This window comes from Phaethon lepturus, unplaced genomic scaffold (assembly GCF_000687285.1).
Source record: "Phaethon lepturus isolate BGI_N335 unplaced genomic scaffold, ASM68728v1 scaffold33081, whole genome shotgun sequence".
Taxonomy (NCBI): Eukaryota; Metazoa; Chordata; class Aves; order Phaethontiformes; family Phaethontidae; genus Phaethon; species Phaethon lepturus.
The window spans coordinates 1-12,977 of record NW_010517515.1 but is presented as its reverse complement, the minus strand read 5'-3'; the positions used below and the strand labels follow the sequence as shown (position 1 = coordinate 12,977).

The 12,977-nt window shown below is 39.0% G+C and overlaps 1 protein-coding gene across 1 annotated transcript; it reads left to right on the top strand.

Moving 5' to 3' along the window:
• The first annotated feature begins 1,039 nt into the window (after nt 1-1,039).
• Nucleotides 1,040-8,198, top strand: PPP1R2 (protein phosphatase 1, regulatory (inhibitor) subunit 2). The gene is made up of 7 exons (XM_010296435.1): nt 1,040-1,143; nt 1,610-1,690; nt 1,994-2,097; nt 3,335-3,514; nt 4,774-4,982; nt 6,537-6,587; nt 7,907-8,198. Exons 1-5 carry the CDS (start codon nt 1,061-1,063, stop codon nt 4,851-4,853), a joined length of 528 nt encoding a protein of 175 aa, XP_010294737.1. The 5' UTR covers nt 1,040-1,060; the 3' UTR covers nt 4,854-4,982; nt 6,537-6,587; nt 7,907-8,198.
• The last annotated feature ends 4,779 nt before the right edge of the window (nt 8,199-12,977 follow it).

The following is a 12,977-nucleotide window of genomic DNA, read 5'->3' as shown; positions in this document are numbered from 1 at the left end:
CCAAAACAAAAACCAACAAAGCCCTGTAACATTTGCTTCCTTAAATAATAATTTGAAACACTTCAGGAATATGTTAATGCATAAGGTAAAATAATTCCATTTTTTAATATTACTATTCTAAAGATAAATTTCTTGCTTTAGTCTTTTGGAAAGTCCACCTTGTATGAAGCTGGCAATAACATTTTTAGAGAAAATGTGGAACCTGGTAAATTTTGTTGATTAAACATTTCTGTGGCTTTTAGATCAGTGGAGGAGTGACTGTTCCTCTGTCCACAAGACTGTTGCTTTCCTTGTGGTTTATATATTTTTTCAGTCCAGGTGGATGGACTTTTGTTTCTGCAAATATACATGAAAGGGTACATTCTCTGATCAATTGAGGAAATTCAAAATAATGTAACATCACTGGTGCCTGTCTGTGTAAAATGTGACACTCCCTCGGCTTAATTACAGCAGTGAATCAGTTCTGGTTTATGATTCCACTTCAGGATGACAAAAGCAGTATTAATAACCAGCCTGTTCAGTGCTATTTCTTTTACTGCAGGAAGTTATTTGTTGGTATTGTTTATGCAACAGTTTCGCTAGTAATCATAGCAGCTCACTGAGCAGAGCCGAGGTGGAAGTTATTTGGTTTTGTTGAAGTGTTGTGGGTTGTAATAAGAGGAAGAATGATTTTACAGTAACTTGTAAAAAGAGCAAACAGTTAATGGGACAGTGATTGAACAAGACCGGTAGTCTCTTGAGAAAATATACATGTGTGTATATGAATAAGAATACATTAAGATCACTGAGTTTATTTAGCTATTGTGACTTGTTAAGGAAATTAAGTTGCATTGATAATTTGTCATGACTTAACTAAAATATATAGAGAACAGTGTTTAATAGCCATACTTCGAACACGCTTGTGTCATAACAAAATTCTTTGTGCCTAGTATGTAGTAGAGGTCAAAAGACGTTCTAAACATTCCTTTTCTGTGGCCAAACAGAACTAATTGTTTTTAGAAGATAAGAAAATTTAACTTTCTTTTCTTATTTCAGTAAAAAATCCCAGAAGTGGGATGAAATGAACATCATAGCTACTTACCACCCAGCAGGCAAGGATTATGGCTTGATGAAAATAGATGAGCCAAGTACTCCTTACCACAGGTAGGCTTGATAAACTGCTATCCTAAATGATGCCAGGTGGCGTAAGTCTTACAACAAAATTGACTTTGTGGATGTTGTAGTATTTAGTATAGCTGATCGCCTGACAGACTGTGCAGGCCTACTGGATATATGCAACATATTCCAATTTGCAAAGCTTCTAAATAAAGGCTTATAGCTCTCAAGAAGAACTGTCAAAAAGGACAAAGTCAATTTTTAGAAGGTTTGTGTCTAGCAGGCTTTAGGCTTTGAATGGAATAAGTCTGACTTTTATTGATTTTATTTCAATTAACACCTGTGTACTAGAATATAAAGTTGTCATTCATATCAGTATTTAAATTTGTTTGGAAAGTTTTTAAAGTATCAAAGGAGTCTTTTTAATTGAATGTTGTAAGATTTTTACTTTGATCAAGCAAATTTTAAGCAGCAAATTATTGATAAAGGCTACCTTCTTTGTTTGCCTTTCAAGCATGGTAGGAGAAGATGATGAGGATGCAGTGAGTGATTCAGAATCAAATGAGCCCTTAAAAGCAGATGTGTTGAGTAAAAAGTAAGTATTGTCATAGAAAACTGACTAAATGTTAAGATAATTTTCCTTTTCCTGGAGTACTTTTTCTTTGTGGAAAGGTGTTGCTCATTTCTCTAGAAGTCACACTCTCGCTATTGTCAAATTAAGTAGTTTTTGGTGTTTGATAGAGCCACTGGTACTTTAAACATTTCGCAGGTTGTTAGTACACATAAATATGGCAAAAATAATGAACAAAGCAGTTTGTATGAGTGTTCTGACATTTAATGTGTTTTAAATAGTGAAAAACTTGCTGCTTGAGCATTTTGTATTGCATATTTTATGCAGACTGGCAGCTGCAGCTGAAGGTAAAGGGCCCAAGATTATAGCAAAGCAAGAGGAAAGCAGTGAGGAGGAGGAAGAAGATGAAGAATTAACACCTGAAGAACGAGGTAGGCATAAGTTGTTTTCTTGGTTTTGGTTTGTTTTTTTTTTTCCCCTACAAATAGTTTCAGACTTTTAGTAGGAAATATTTGGGAAGAAAAAGTACTGTCTAACACAAATGTTGTCATTTGAAAATGGAGATAGTCTTTGAAGGGTAAGTAAGATCGAACAAATACACTGTTTGTAGTTGGAACTGTTTGGTTTCGGACCTACAGATTAGCAGGAAGTTGCTGTTACTGGCTGTCCCTTTGTATACAAGCTTAAGGTGTGGGAATTCAAATGAGAAACTTCTGGTTTTGGCATGAGGGAGTACTTCTTAATCTGAACGTATTTCAGGTAGACTTAACGATTCAGCGAGTACCACTGTAGTAAAGGTGCTACTAATTGCTTGCAAATATACAGATGATATTTCTGTTGTTTTCAAAGAAACTAGTAGATGGATCCAGTGGGAAATCTACATTTATTCCTAAACAGATTGCCTCATGCATCTGCAACAGAGCTGTTGTTTTGTGTTGGCTTGCACTAGAACATTTTGAAGAAACAGTCAGACAGCAATGCTTCTAAGGTTTCAGGCTTGTGTTACCTAGCTGTTGCTTCTTGTCCTTCCTGGCCACAACTTTGAGTGTGTAACCTTACTATTCTAAAGGAAGAAAAAAACAGTGTTGGGACTGCCAATAAGCAAATATTAATTTAATTATAAGACGTTACTGCTAGACTTGCTAATGTTTAATATATGGAGCAAAATTAGGCTTCAGGCCATGGGGAAAGTGGAAAATATTTTCTTCTACATGTGGTAAATATATCCTCATAACTGGCCTTTGGTAGCTAGCCAGGAGTCAAGTCAAACATCTGCAAAAGTTCATCTTTTATCCCGCCAGTATGTCTCAATTTGTCCTTAAGTTTACTTAGAAATAAGGCTTGCGAAACTTTGGAATTTTGTATGCTGTTACTGGATGCTTCTCTTGGTTCAGACTTCCTCTTACTTGCAGACAGGTTCTTTTAAAAGTGCTTCAGCCATTCCAGTACACTAATTACTAGCGTTTTTGTAATTCAGACTCATTTAAAAGAACACTCCACTGCTTGAAGAAAATAATGAAAATCTGTGATTGCTTGATCATGTAATCAGTGGACTTTCAAGGTAGGCATAAATTTGACCTAGGAAGCAGTTAGTGCCTCTCTGAAGAGGAAATAATTTTTTTCTTTTTTAAAGGGAAGAAATAAATATTTGCATTTGCTTGTCCACAGAGAAGAAGAAACAGTTTGAAATGAAGAGAAAAATGCACTACAATGAAGGACGAAACATCAAACTGGCGAGACAGCTCATTGCAAAAGAGCTACACGGTGAAGAAGAGGATGATGATGAGGATGAAGAGATGCATGATGCTGCAGATGTAGAAACAATGAATACAGAAGCTACCGAACATGGTGAGCTACTGATTAATCAAAAAGCATATTTAAGTACTGGTGGTCCTTTCAGTTGTTGGGAAATGAATACACTCAAGCGTGAGAATAACTAGAAAGCGTACAGTATGTGTGTGATGCTCAATCTGCAGTACTGCATGCTGTCTTGATGGATTTAGTAGATTTGTAACATGGTACCAAAACCATCAGTATTGCTAATTAAGCATGTGGGCTTCTGTTTGTTGTGACATAACAGAAAAGCAAACACCTCTCCTTTGTACTATTTCCCCAGCATAACTAACTTTTGTAGTGAAGTTGCCAGCATCCTTTTTAAAGGAAGAGTTGCCTTGTACAGAACACTAAAAGCTGTGGCCACATGGGAGAGCCTGGCCTTGTATTGTGGTTCAGTTCCCATTCTGCTCCCAAGCCATCCTGTAGCCAGCAATCGGAAAGTAGCATGAATGTTTCCTCCCTGTTGAGAGGACTGTACTTAACTTCCTAAGTAAGAACTTCTGCCTATCTTACTGTAATGTAAAACTGCTGTTAGGACTTGAGTATGCACTTGTCCTTAAGCGGTAATGTTCGTTTCTGTAGTATGCGATAAGACCCTCAGCTTTGCCTATAGTGGAGCTACTGGAAGAAAGTCTGGGATGTATAGCTGGGAGCTGTTTCTGGAACCTGCTTCAGGGCTGTCAAGAGACAGGAAACTCATAAAAATATAGAGGCTGACACCTCTTTCATCTTTAAGCTTCTCTCTGGGTGAAAAGGGTAGACTGTATAATAAAAATCTTTGATTTTTGTGGTGGCCTTCTGGTGAATAATTACAGCTGTTCACTACCCACCTCTGTGTGTAACAGTACTTCGAACAAGTTCTTGGCATTAAAAAAGTAGGCATCTGTTGCTCATGAGACTAGTGGCAATGAAGTCTGTAAGCCTCACTCATCTGTTGCTTGGCAAAGCTATGAAGATGTTAGCACAATCTGCAGACTTGGGAAGATGCTGCATGGGTTTAACTTGGTTCACATTTGCTTTTCACAACCATGTGAACGAGGAACTTGTCTAAAATTAGTTTAAATTCCAGACAATAAAAAGGTGATTTGCGAAGTTTGTGTTTTTAAGTTCTGTGGATTGCACACTTAGTCCCATTATAGGAGCACTGATGCCTTCATAATTGCTCCTAAAGGGTCATTCGGTATGTGTTTGAGACCCATGAATGGACTGACTTTATCCAGTAACTTACCATATGCCTTATAATGGCTATTTACTAGAACTTCACTCTCCAGGGGAAAGGAGGGCTCCAATAGGCAACCTTATGACCTTTCTCCATGGCTTGAAGCTGCCATCTCTCTGCACTCTGCTGTAAAACAGAGGCAACTCCGCTCCCCAGCCGCATTCTCCAGTGGAAAGAAGGCACACCTTTGCAGCATTTTTCCATCTCTATTGTTGAAGTCCATTCCACCTTGCCTCATAACCAGCTTCAGAGCCACAACTGGTAATTATAAATTTTGGACTGCTCATGGCCAATAGATTCCATAAATGTAACTGTTTGCCAGTTTATCAACCCATTAACTAACTGGTTTGCCTCCACACTGTGGCATATAGAAATACCTTCCATTAACTTGATGTAGTTCTCAATTCTTCATTTGTGTTTTGTATCATTCTGCTTAACAAACCTTGATATTTCATTATCTCCTAATCTCTGCATCAACTGTCATAGCTTTTGGTCTCTGTACTTGATCAGTTCTCCTAAGCTTAAGTACTGGTCTCACTTTTGTAGCAGCTGGTGAATTGAACACCCTCAGACTGATAATGCGTGATTCTTTGTGGCAGCATGGGTCAAAGGCTGATGGAATATGGACAAAACTGTTAATAAACCTCTCTGTCTTCTGCCACTGCCCACATTTTAAGAAATTCCTACACTGAGATGATAAATGTTCAGCAACATAGCTGTGTTAAAGTAATGTCAAAATTAACTGAAATAACTTTTTTGAGATGGCATCGCTGTATCATTCTCTCATCTGTATTCTGAGGGCACAAAAGAATCTCTTTATTCATAAATGTTAACTAAACAGATATTAGAGCATTCTCTATTTGAAAACATTTCTTAAATAGCTGGTTTTAACACTGGCTACTTAGGTTTTTTGCTAGCCTGTGCTTTTGGTCGTATTACGGAATTGGGTGTTTAAAACAGTATTTCAATTCGGTTGTTTCCTTCATGGAAGTGGATCAAAATGCTATTAATGTTCTTGTTTCTGAGGTTCCCCTGTTAGGACTGTAAGCATGTGGAAAGATTATTTATCTGTATAGCTTTCGAAGAGCTCTTCAATTTCAAACTGTTGTATTTTAAAGTGCTTTTTTATAGAGCAGAAAAGGAAGGTTTTCTTTACTCAGTGTATTGGGCGATGCAGGAGCCGACTGTTGTTATGGTTTATTTTGGCTTCACTCTGTTAAACTGACTAACAGCTCTGGCACTTGCTTTTAGCTGCAAAGGAGATGTCTGGTTTTTTTCTGCATGTATTATAGCTACATTTTGGTTATTTCTTCCATTTGACTTCAGTTCTTCTGAAGTTATGGAAATCATCTGGTGATGTGGCTAACACTCACCTATTATGTCTGAGACTGTCAGTCTGTTGTAGGTGAGAGCTGGCATGCAGTGTCATCTTATTCCAGTGGAATAACATGACTTCTATAGTACTGATAATTGTTCCAGATAAAGATGTGACCTCAGAGGAATTTCTTAGTGGTCTGTTGTGACTCTAGGGCTCCGCTGACTCCTGCGTGGTTTTTCAGGCAATTTGAGACCCTCTTCTCACTTGGAATTTTTTTTTGTCCATGAAGATCCCTTAAAGGTTCTGTGCTTCTCTTATTCGATGCTCCTTTCTACCCTCTAATCCTGTCTGGCTTGTATTTGGGTAAAACTAACAGTACTCTTCTAATCTCTGCACTCTGCTTTTTTAGAAGGGGCTAAAGACTTAGGTCAGGTTTTTACGAAGGCTTCCGTCAGATGCTGCCAGGTCCGCTAATGAGTTGCGCTTCTTGGTTACAGACTGAGATTTCTTGCTGATTGAAATGAAGATGGCCAGTCCAGTCAGTGATGGTGAGAACTGTTTGAATGTTTTTGCCCTTGTCTTCACTGTGGGCCACGAAGTGTTTTAAGTGGATGGGTCATTCCTTTCTTGCCTCAAGTAGCTGTAACTTTTCCCATGCATATGGATTCTAGCAGCCAAGCTTTTTGGTGGAAAAGAAAGTTCAAGTTGTAATAGACTGCATTAGGATTGCTTGCTTCAGCATTTCAGCTTCTCTGGAATTTCTCTGGCTACTCCCTATTTATGACTCCATGAACGACATAAATAGACTTTGCCAGCAAAATAGTGACCTTTGTTCCTCTCCACAAACACTCTTCCGTTAAAGATTCTCTTTGAAAAATCATTGAAGGAAAGATGCCTGATGTAGGTAGATGTAAACGTGATGACTTCAGTGCAGACCTGTCTTTACTTCTGCTACACAAAAGTATCACATACAAGGGTGTGATCTATATCAGTTCAATTGACAAGCAGTAAAAGTATTGTTCTCTCCTTATGGTTCATTTAGCATTCATTGCTATGATAACCCTGCTCAGATACTGCTGATCAGCTTAGCTGTCAGCTGACTGGGTGTGCTCTTTTGGCCTTTGGTAGATACAGAATACATTGTGTTTTCGTAAGCATGGTGAGCATCACCCTAAAGATGACTTAAGTGAGAAGGCTGGGAGCATACACAAATTGGTTCTGCTTGTTAGTTATGCTGTTCACTGGTTAAACTGCACTTGTTACCAAGTCTAACATGTGCTGAAGCCTAGCTGTCCTTTTTTAAAGATTATCATTTGAATGTGGTTTTCTCTGATCTTTGCTTTATGCTGCTGAATTTTCACATGTGCATATATATATATATATAAAAATCATATATATATATGATTTATTGGTATTCTTTGGATCAAAACCATGAGTTTAGCGACTTCCTGAAGAACACAACAGACTGTGCTCCTTCATTTATAAGCTTGTTTTGTTTTGAAGTGTCTCATCTGGAATTGAAATTTGACCTGAAAAGTACTATGCTTGCTTGTGTTTCAGGAACCCCATATGTTAGTTCTGCAAATTGATCTCTCTCAACTCCTGGATTAAATCCTCTGAATTCCAGGGGTGGTGAGCGTTCAGTGCTTGGTATGATGAAAAATGCTGTTAGCCATTTCTTCAGAACATGAAGGTGAAACAACTATTTTGGAAGTTTCTGCACTCTCAAACTAACAGCTTGTAGGTTGCTAAAATGGGTTGGCAAACATTACCTTTGGAGAAGAAAGATGATTTCAGGAGGATTTTTGTGTGTGTTTTGAAAATACTCAATGAGCATTACCTATTTTTTGTAATCTTTCTTATGCAGCACATGCTACTCGTGACCAGCTGGAAAGTAGAGCACACAGCATAGAAGAAATCTGTCCAGAACTGTAACTGCTTGTCAAAGACACAAATACAAACATCGCTTCATGATTTTTGCAATTAAGGCTCTTAAATATTGAGAAGCATATCAGTTACAATGTTGTATTGCCAGACTTGTCCATTAGGCAGAAAAACCTGTCTAATTGATTTATTCTTGTGCCTAGTATTTCATGGAGAATACTGCTTCATAATCCGTTCAACCAGAATGGCATTCCCTGTATATGTAACGCTGATTAGCTTGCATAATGTACTGTTACTCTTCATGCTTCGAAACAGACACTATCTTTTGGGTTTTTGCTATTTATTTGACAGTGTTCTAGGTGTGGTATCTCTTCTGGAAAGGTTTGGGATTCAAGAGCCAAACGGTACAGCATATATCAGATTGACATGCAAGCTGTTTATCAGATGTGTTCAGCAGTTTAAAAAGGGATCATTTAAGTCTTAAAACTTTTTTGTAAAATGTTGACCTGTTGATCTAGATTTCAGTATGTTATTACCTGTACTTTCCCAGTCTTTACAAGAAGAGCTGTATGATTTTTTTAAGAGTGGTGTTTGGAATCAGTTCGTTTCTGACTAAGGCAGTACTAAGTCTGGTGGAGGGGATGGTTTTACACTGGAAATGTGCTAACTTGAACTTTGCGTTTAACTGTCGTTATCTCTTCCATTGGGACTGGATGTTTTGTGGAGCTCTTTGGTTTATCATGAGAACATGGAAGTTCCCTCCAACTTTTCTCTTACAACCACATCCACTATCAGTCTTCTGGCTCTTGTTTCAAACTCTTGTTACTTTCCAGTTGCACGAAGAGTACTTGTTTTACTAGCACCTGGGGAAAAACACCCAACCATGAGCAAATGCACATCAGGACTCTGAAAATGAGCTGAGTTTAGGCTCTGGCTGTTCTTTTATATATTGCGGTTGGTAACCTGCATACTGAAAACCACTGGTCTAAATCTTCCTGTATCCATTGCAATCTACAGCAGCTGCTTTTGTAAAACGAAAGCTGTTTGGAAGAATAGAAGGGAAACTGCCTAATTCATATACTTGTTTACAGTGTGGTTGTATAGCCCCTGTAAAGAGGGATTCTGAACCTCTAAGTTGCTGTAAACAACTTCGCACTTGATGGAATTTGACTGGTGAATGTTCCAGTATTCAGAGTAGTTCCTGGGTTTTATTACACAAATGAAGTATACACTTAAGCTTTAGCTTGGTTATGGAATACGGTGTATATCTTAATTTTGATCTGAAGTTAATATGTTGCAAAAATCCATATAATTATATGGATCTATTTTAAAATGTCTTTTTGTCCACTGTATATGTGAAGTTTGAATAAAGGAATGAAAGTTATTTTACAGTTACATGCATTCTCCAGTGTGAGCTTTCCTGAAATCACAGAGAGATTGAGAGTGAATAAGGCAAATAGGATGCTGTCCTTTTGAAAGATTTATAGAGGAATAATTCATTAGAATGGATGCATTGCCAAAGATACTTGTGAGTTGTGCTAATTGGGTGTTGAAGTGTGCCTTTCCCATCTATTGCCTTTCCTTAGCAAGGTAACAGGGTTATCAGTTGTGGGATATTTCATCTTCTAAGGGCCTGGATCAGGATTAATGCCATCTTTTCACAAGAAGGAGTTAAACTCAACTCAGTCCAGTGCGGTGATGCTAATTTTTCAATATGGAGATGCGGTTTCTTCTTCTATCAAACATAGTCACTTCTGTAGAACAAACAGGGGCAAAGAAAAAGCATTTAGATACTTCTGACTCCTAAAGTCCCTTCAGCTTTAAATTTGTCTCCCAAGAACAGGATTTCAAAACTTAAAGTTTCCACCCTGTATATACCAGCTTGCGGTGTTCAGCCTGTTGGAATGTCAGCATGGACCTGTGTTTCAAACTGACCAGCTGACGGCCTGGTCTGCCCCAGCCAGGGCAGGTAAGTCCTGCTGAGAGAGTGGCAGCACTCAGCAAAGCCGCGTTACTTTCAGACTGGAGCATGAATGGGTCAAGATTTGACCGATGTGTATGGGTAATGCAGATGTCTTCTGCAGTGCTGTAAAAACCGATTACTTGTACTTTGTGATAAGTACAAGTGGGTACTTTGTACACACAATTAAGGCAGAACCCGTCAGAAGCAGCTCTTACATGAGCTAATGTCCTGCCCTTCCCCCCACACTTTCTGTGTCCTCATTTTCATGTTGGCGCTCAGTGGGGATACTTTGTACCCTACAATGCCTGCAAAGTATTTTGTTTAAAAAATACCCTCACACACATAAAACACACCCCCCCCCCCCCCCCCCGCACTCTGCTAACTTCCAGTAAAGACCTTTCCTGTAATGACATCCAAAATCCTGGATGAAATGGGCATGTAGCTTTGAGGGAGGTACAGCATATATAAATGCATGAAGATGGATTGAAATGAACCTCAGTGTGTATAGTAGGTCCCTTTATCAGTCGGATGATTTTGACCTGTCTGGGTGATCTCCCTTTTTTTGTGCCACCAAGCACCTTAGATGCTGTTTTGAAACTTGTACTGGTTTTAGCTACAGGTTTATTAAAGGCTTTGTTCTCCTCTTCATTCTCTTCAGTGCTAGCAGAACCATTGTTCCATGTTTCTTCATCTGACTCACCTGGAGTGCAACCTGATGTACCTGACACTGCTTTTAACAGAGAGGCTGGTTTACTTGATTTTATCCAGGTTTATACTTTCATGCATTTTAAAAGCTAAAACAGGCAAGTTTACTTTGCAGTAACTAGAGATACTCTATATCGATTTTTTTTTTTTTTTTTAATACAAAGGGATGTCTAATTTCCTTCTATTGTGGAAATACCAATTATAGTTCCCAACTGAATGGGGACAAGAGAAGAAATGCCTTTTCTCTTTTTTACACCTGATGGGGACTTAGCTTGCATGCATGTCTTAATCTTGGGGTGCATATGGTAAAGGCTCATTTGTATAGTAGAGTGGTGTAAAGAGGAAACAAAAGACACGCAGCCCTTACTATGGACACTGAGCTCTACATCATCGTACTTGTGAAGCTTCGTGCACAGGTTTAAGTCTTCAAGCTGCATCCTGTTTAGAGAAAATATTTTCAGTATGCTTCCAATAGGAAGATCACTTGCAAATAAGAGCCTTAACTCTGCCTTTAAAGTTTTTTTCCTGTCCTTAAAAGTTTCTTTCACACAGAGTTGTACACAGTTCATGGAAACTACAAATATTTTTCCACAGCTCATTTTCTTGTCTTAAACTTGTATATCTTACCGGAACTCTTTGTTTCTGTAACATGCTTTTTGTGGTGTTTATTATGATACCACTTCACAAATGTAATTATTCTGTTTGAAACCAGTGTTAAAGTGTCACAACGTAAATAAAACCATTGTTTTCATTACTGCCTTATGGCACGAATACTAGATGTATTGGTGTGACTTCTTGGAGCCTTTTTAAAAGAAACTGGCAGCTACTGTAAATTTGCAGGTGTGTTCATAGATGAATACATAAACCAATAGTGCAGTTTCCTCATCACTGCAAATGAGGAAGTACTCCTTAGTGTAACTTTGATATATGTCAGTTTGTACACGCTTTCAGATTTTTGTGGTTGCTTGGCTATGTAGACGTGAGGGTAGATCTAGGAACCTGAATCATGAATTTAAGACAGCAGCACCACAGAAAAGATTGCATTTTTCAAGATAATTTTCTTTGTGTGTTGTAGGATTAAAGACAGACTGGTCTATCTCTGTGGTCAGCACTGAGTAATCACTCACTAGCATTGAGTAATGGAAAATGACTAACACCAACTACTCCTTAGGAAGTAAAACTGTATTAAAAGAAAAAAAGAAGAGCTGGGCTCTCAGTTGCGCACTTCAGCTGAAAAGTGGTTTCACAACATAAATGCAGCATTAAGTGATAGAAAAATTTCTTAACTTGCTGCTTTTTCTATGTGGGACAACTCCCCAACTCCCAATCGTTGCATCTGTGTAACTTGTAGTTTGGATCTGACATTTCACCTGCCTTAAAAAAACAAACATACATAAAAAACCAAACAATAAAACGAACAAAAAACAACCCTAAAACTCAACCAAAAAGCTTCCCTTTGCTCTGTGAAAGGACACCTTAACAGAGGCAGGGACCGTAAGGGTACAGCAGGCATTCAGCTTCTTGGAAAGGAAAGAAGACTTAATGTTCCCCACCATCCTTCCATGTTGGCTGTTTCTCCTTGTGAAACCAAAAGGAAGTCAGAAGAGAGGGAACAGGTAGGATAAGAAAAACAGAAAGGGACAAAATAATAGGGAGGTGAAGCTTGACCTTGATAGGGCACTGGAGGGATGGAGGGTGTGAAGACTGCAGGGGCTTAGCAGGCTCGCTTGGAACAGGTATGGCAGCTCCTCAAACTCCTGGAGGAGCCAAGAGTGAATGTCATCAACTACTGTCTGCTTCCCAGCACGGCGTCCCTGTAACTGCAGGATGGAGCCTGTGACTTGGTGTGATATTGTTTCCTCTTTGCTCAGTTTAACTTCAAGAGAATAGTAACTTGTACTCCTCTGTCACTGCCTTAGAGGGCGAGTGGGGAATGGCTGGCAGTCCTTTGCCATTTTTTACATCTGGGAACGCGAAGCAGTGCCGAACCTGCTAAAGCTCTTTTTTTTTTTTTTAAGGGATGAGAAGTCTACAGTGTTCTGCAGTCCTTCACTACAAGGTGGGAGAGGACCGACATAGTCCTTTTCACTCTAGAAAACGGCCCTTTTGCAAAGCCTTCAGAAGATACTCTCAAGCACACGTTCCACACAAACCCCCCACATTTCTTTGAACAGAAAAACCCCTTACTGTTCGTGTTTCAGATTCAAAGACATCTTTGAATCTCCCCCACGTAACACAAATCTACACTTAGTCCCAAGATCTAGAACGGAAACATGCCGCAGAGCATCCGGAGCCCCAGCTTCTCCGCGGTGGCTCCACGCAGGCGACATCAGCTCCCCGCGGGAGCGTGCGTAGCCTTTCGCCGCAGCCACCGCTTTGCTTTCCG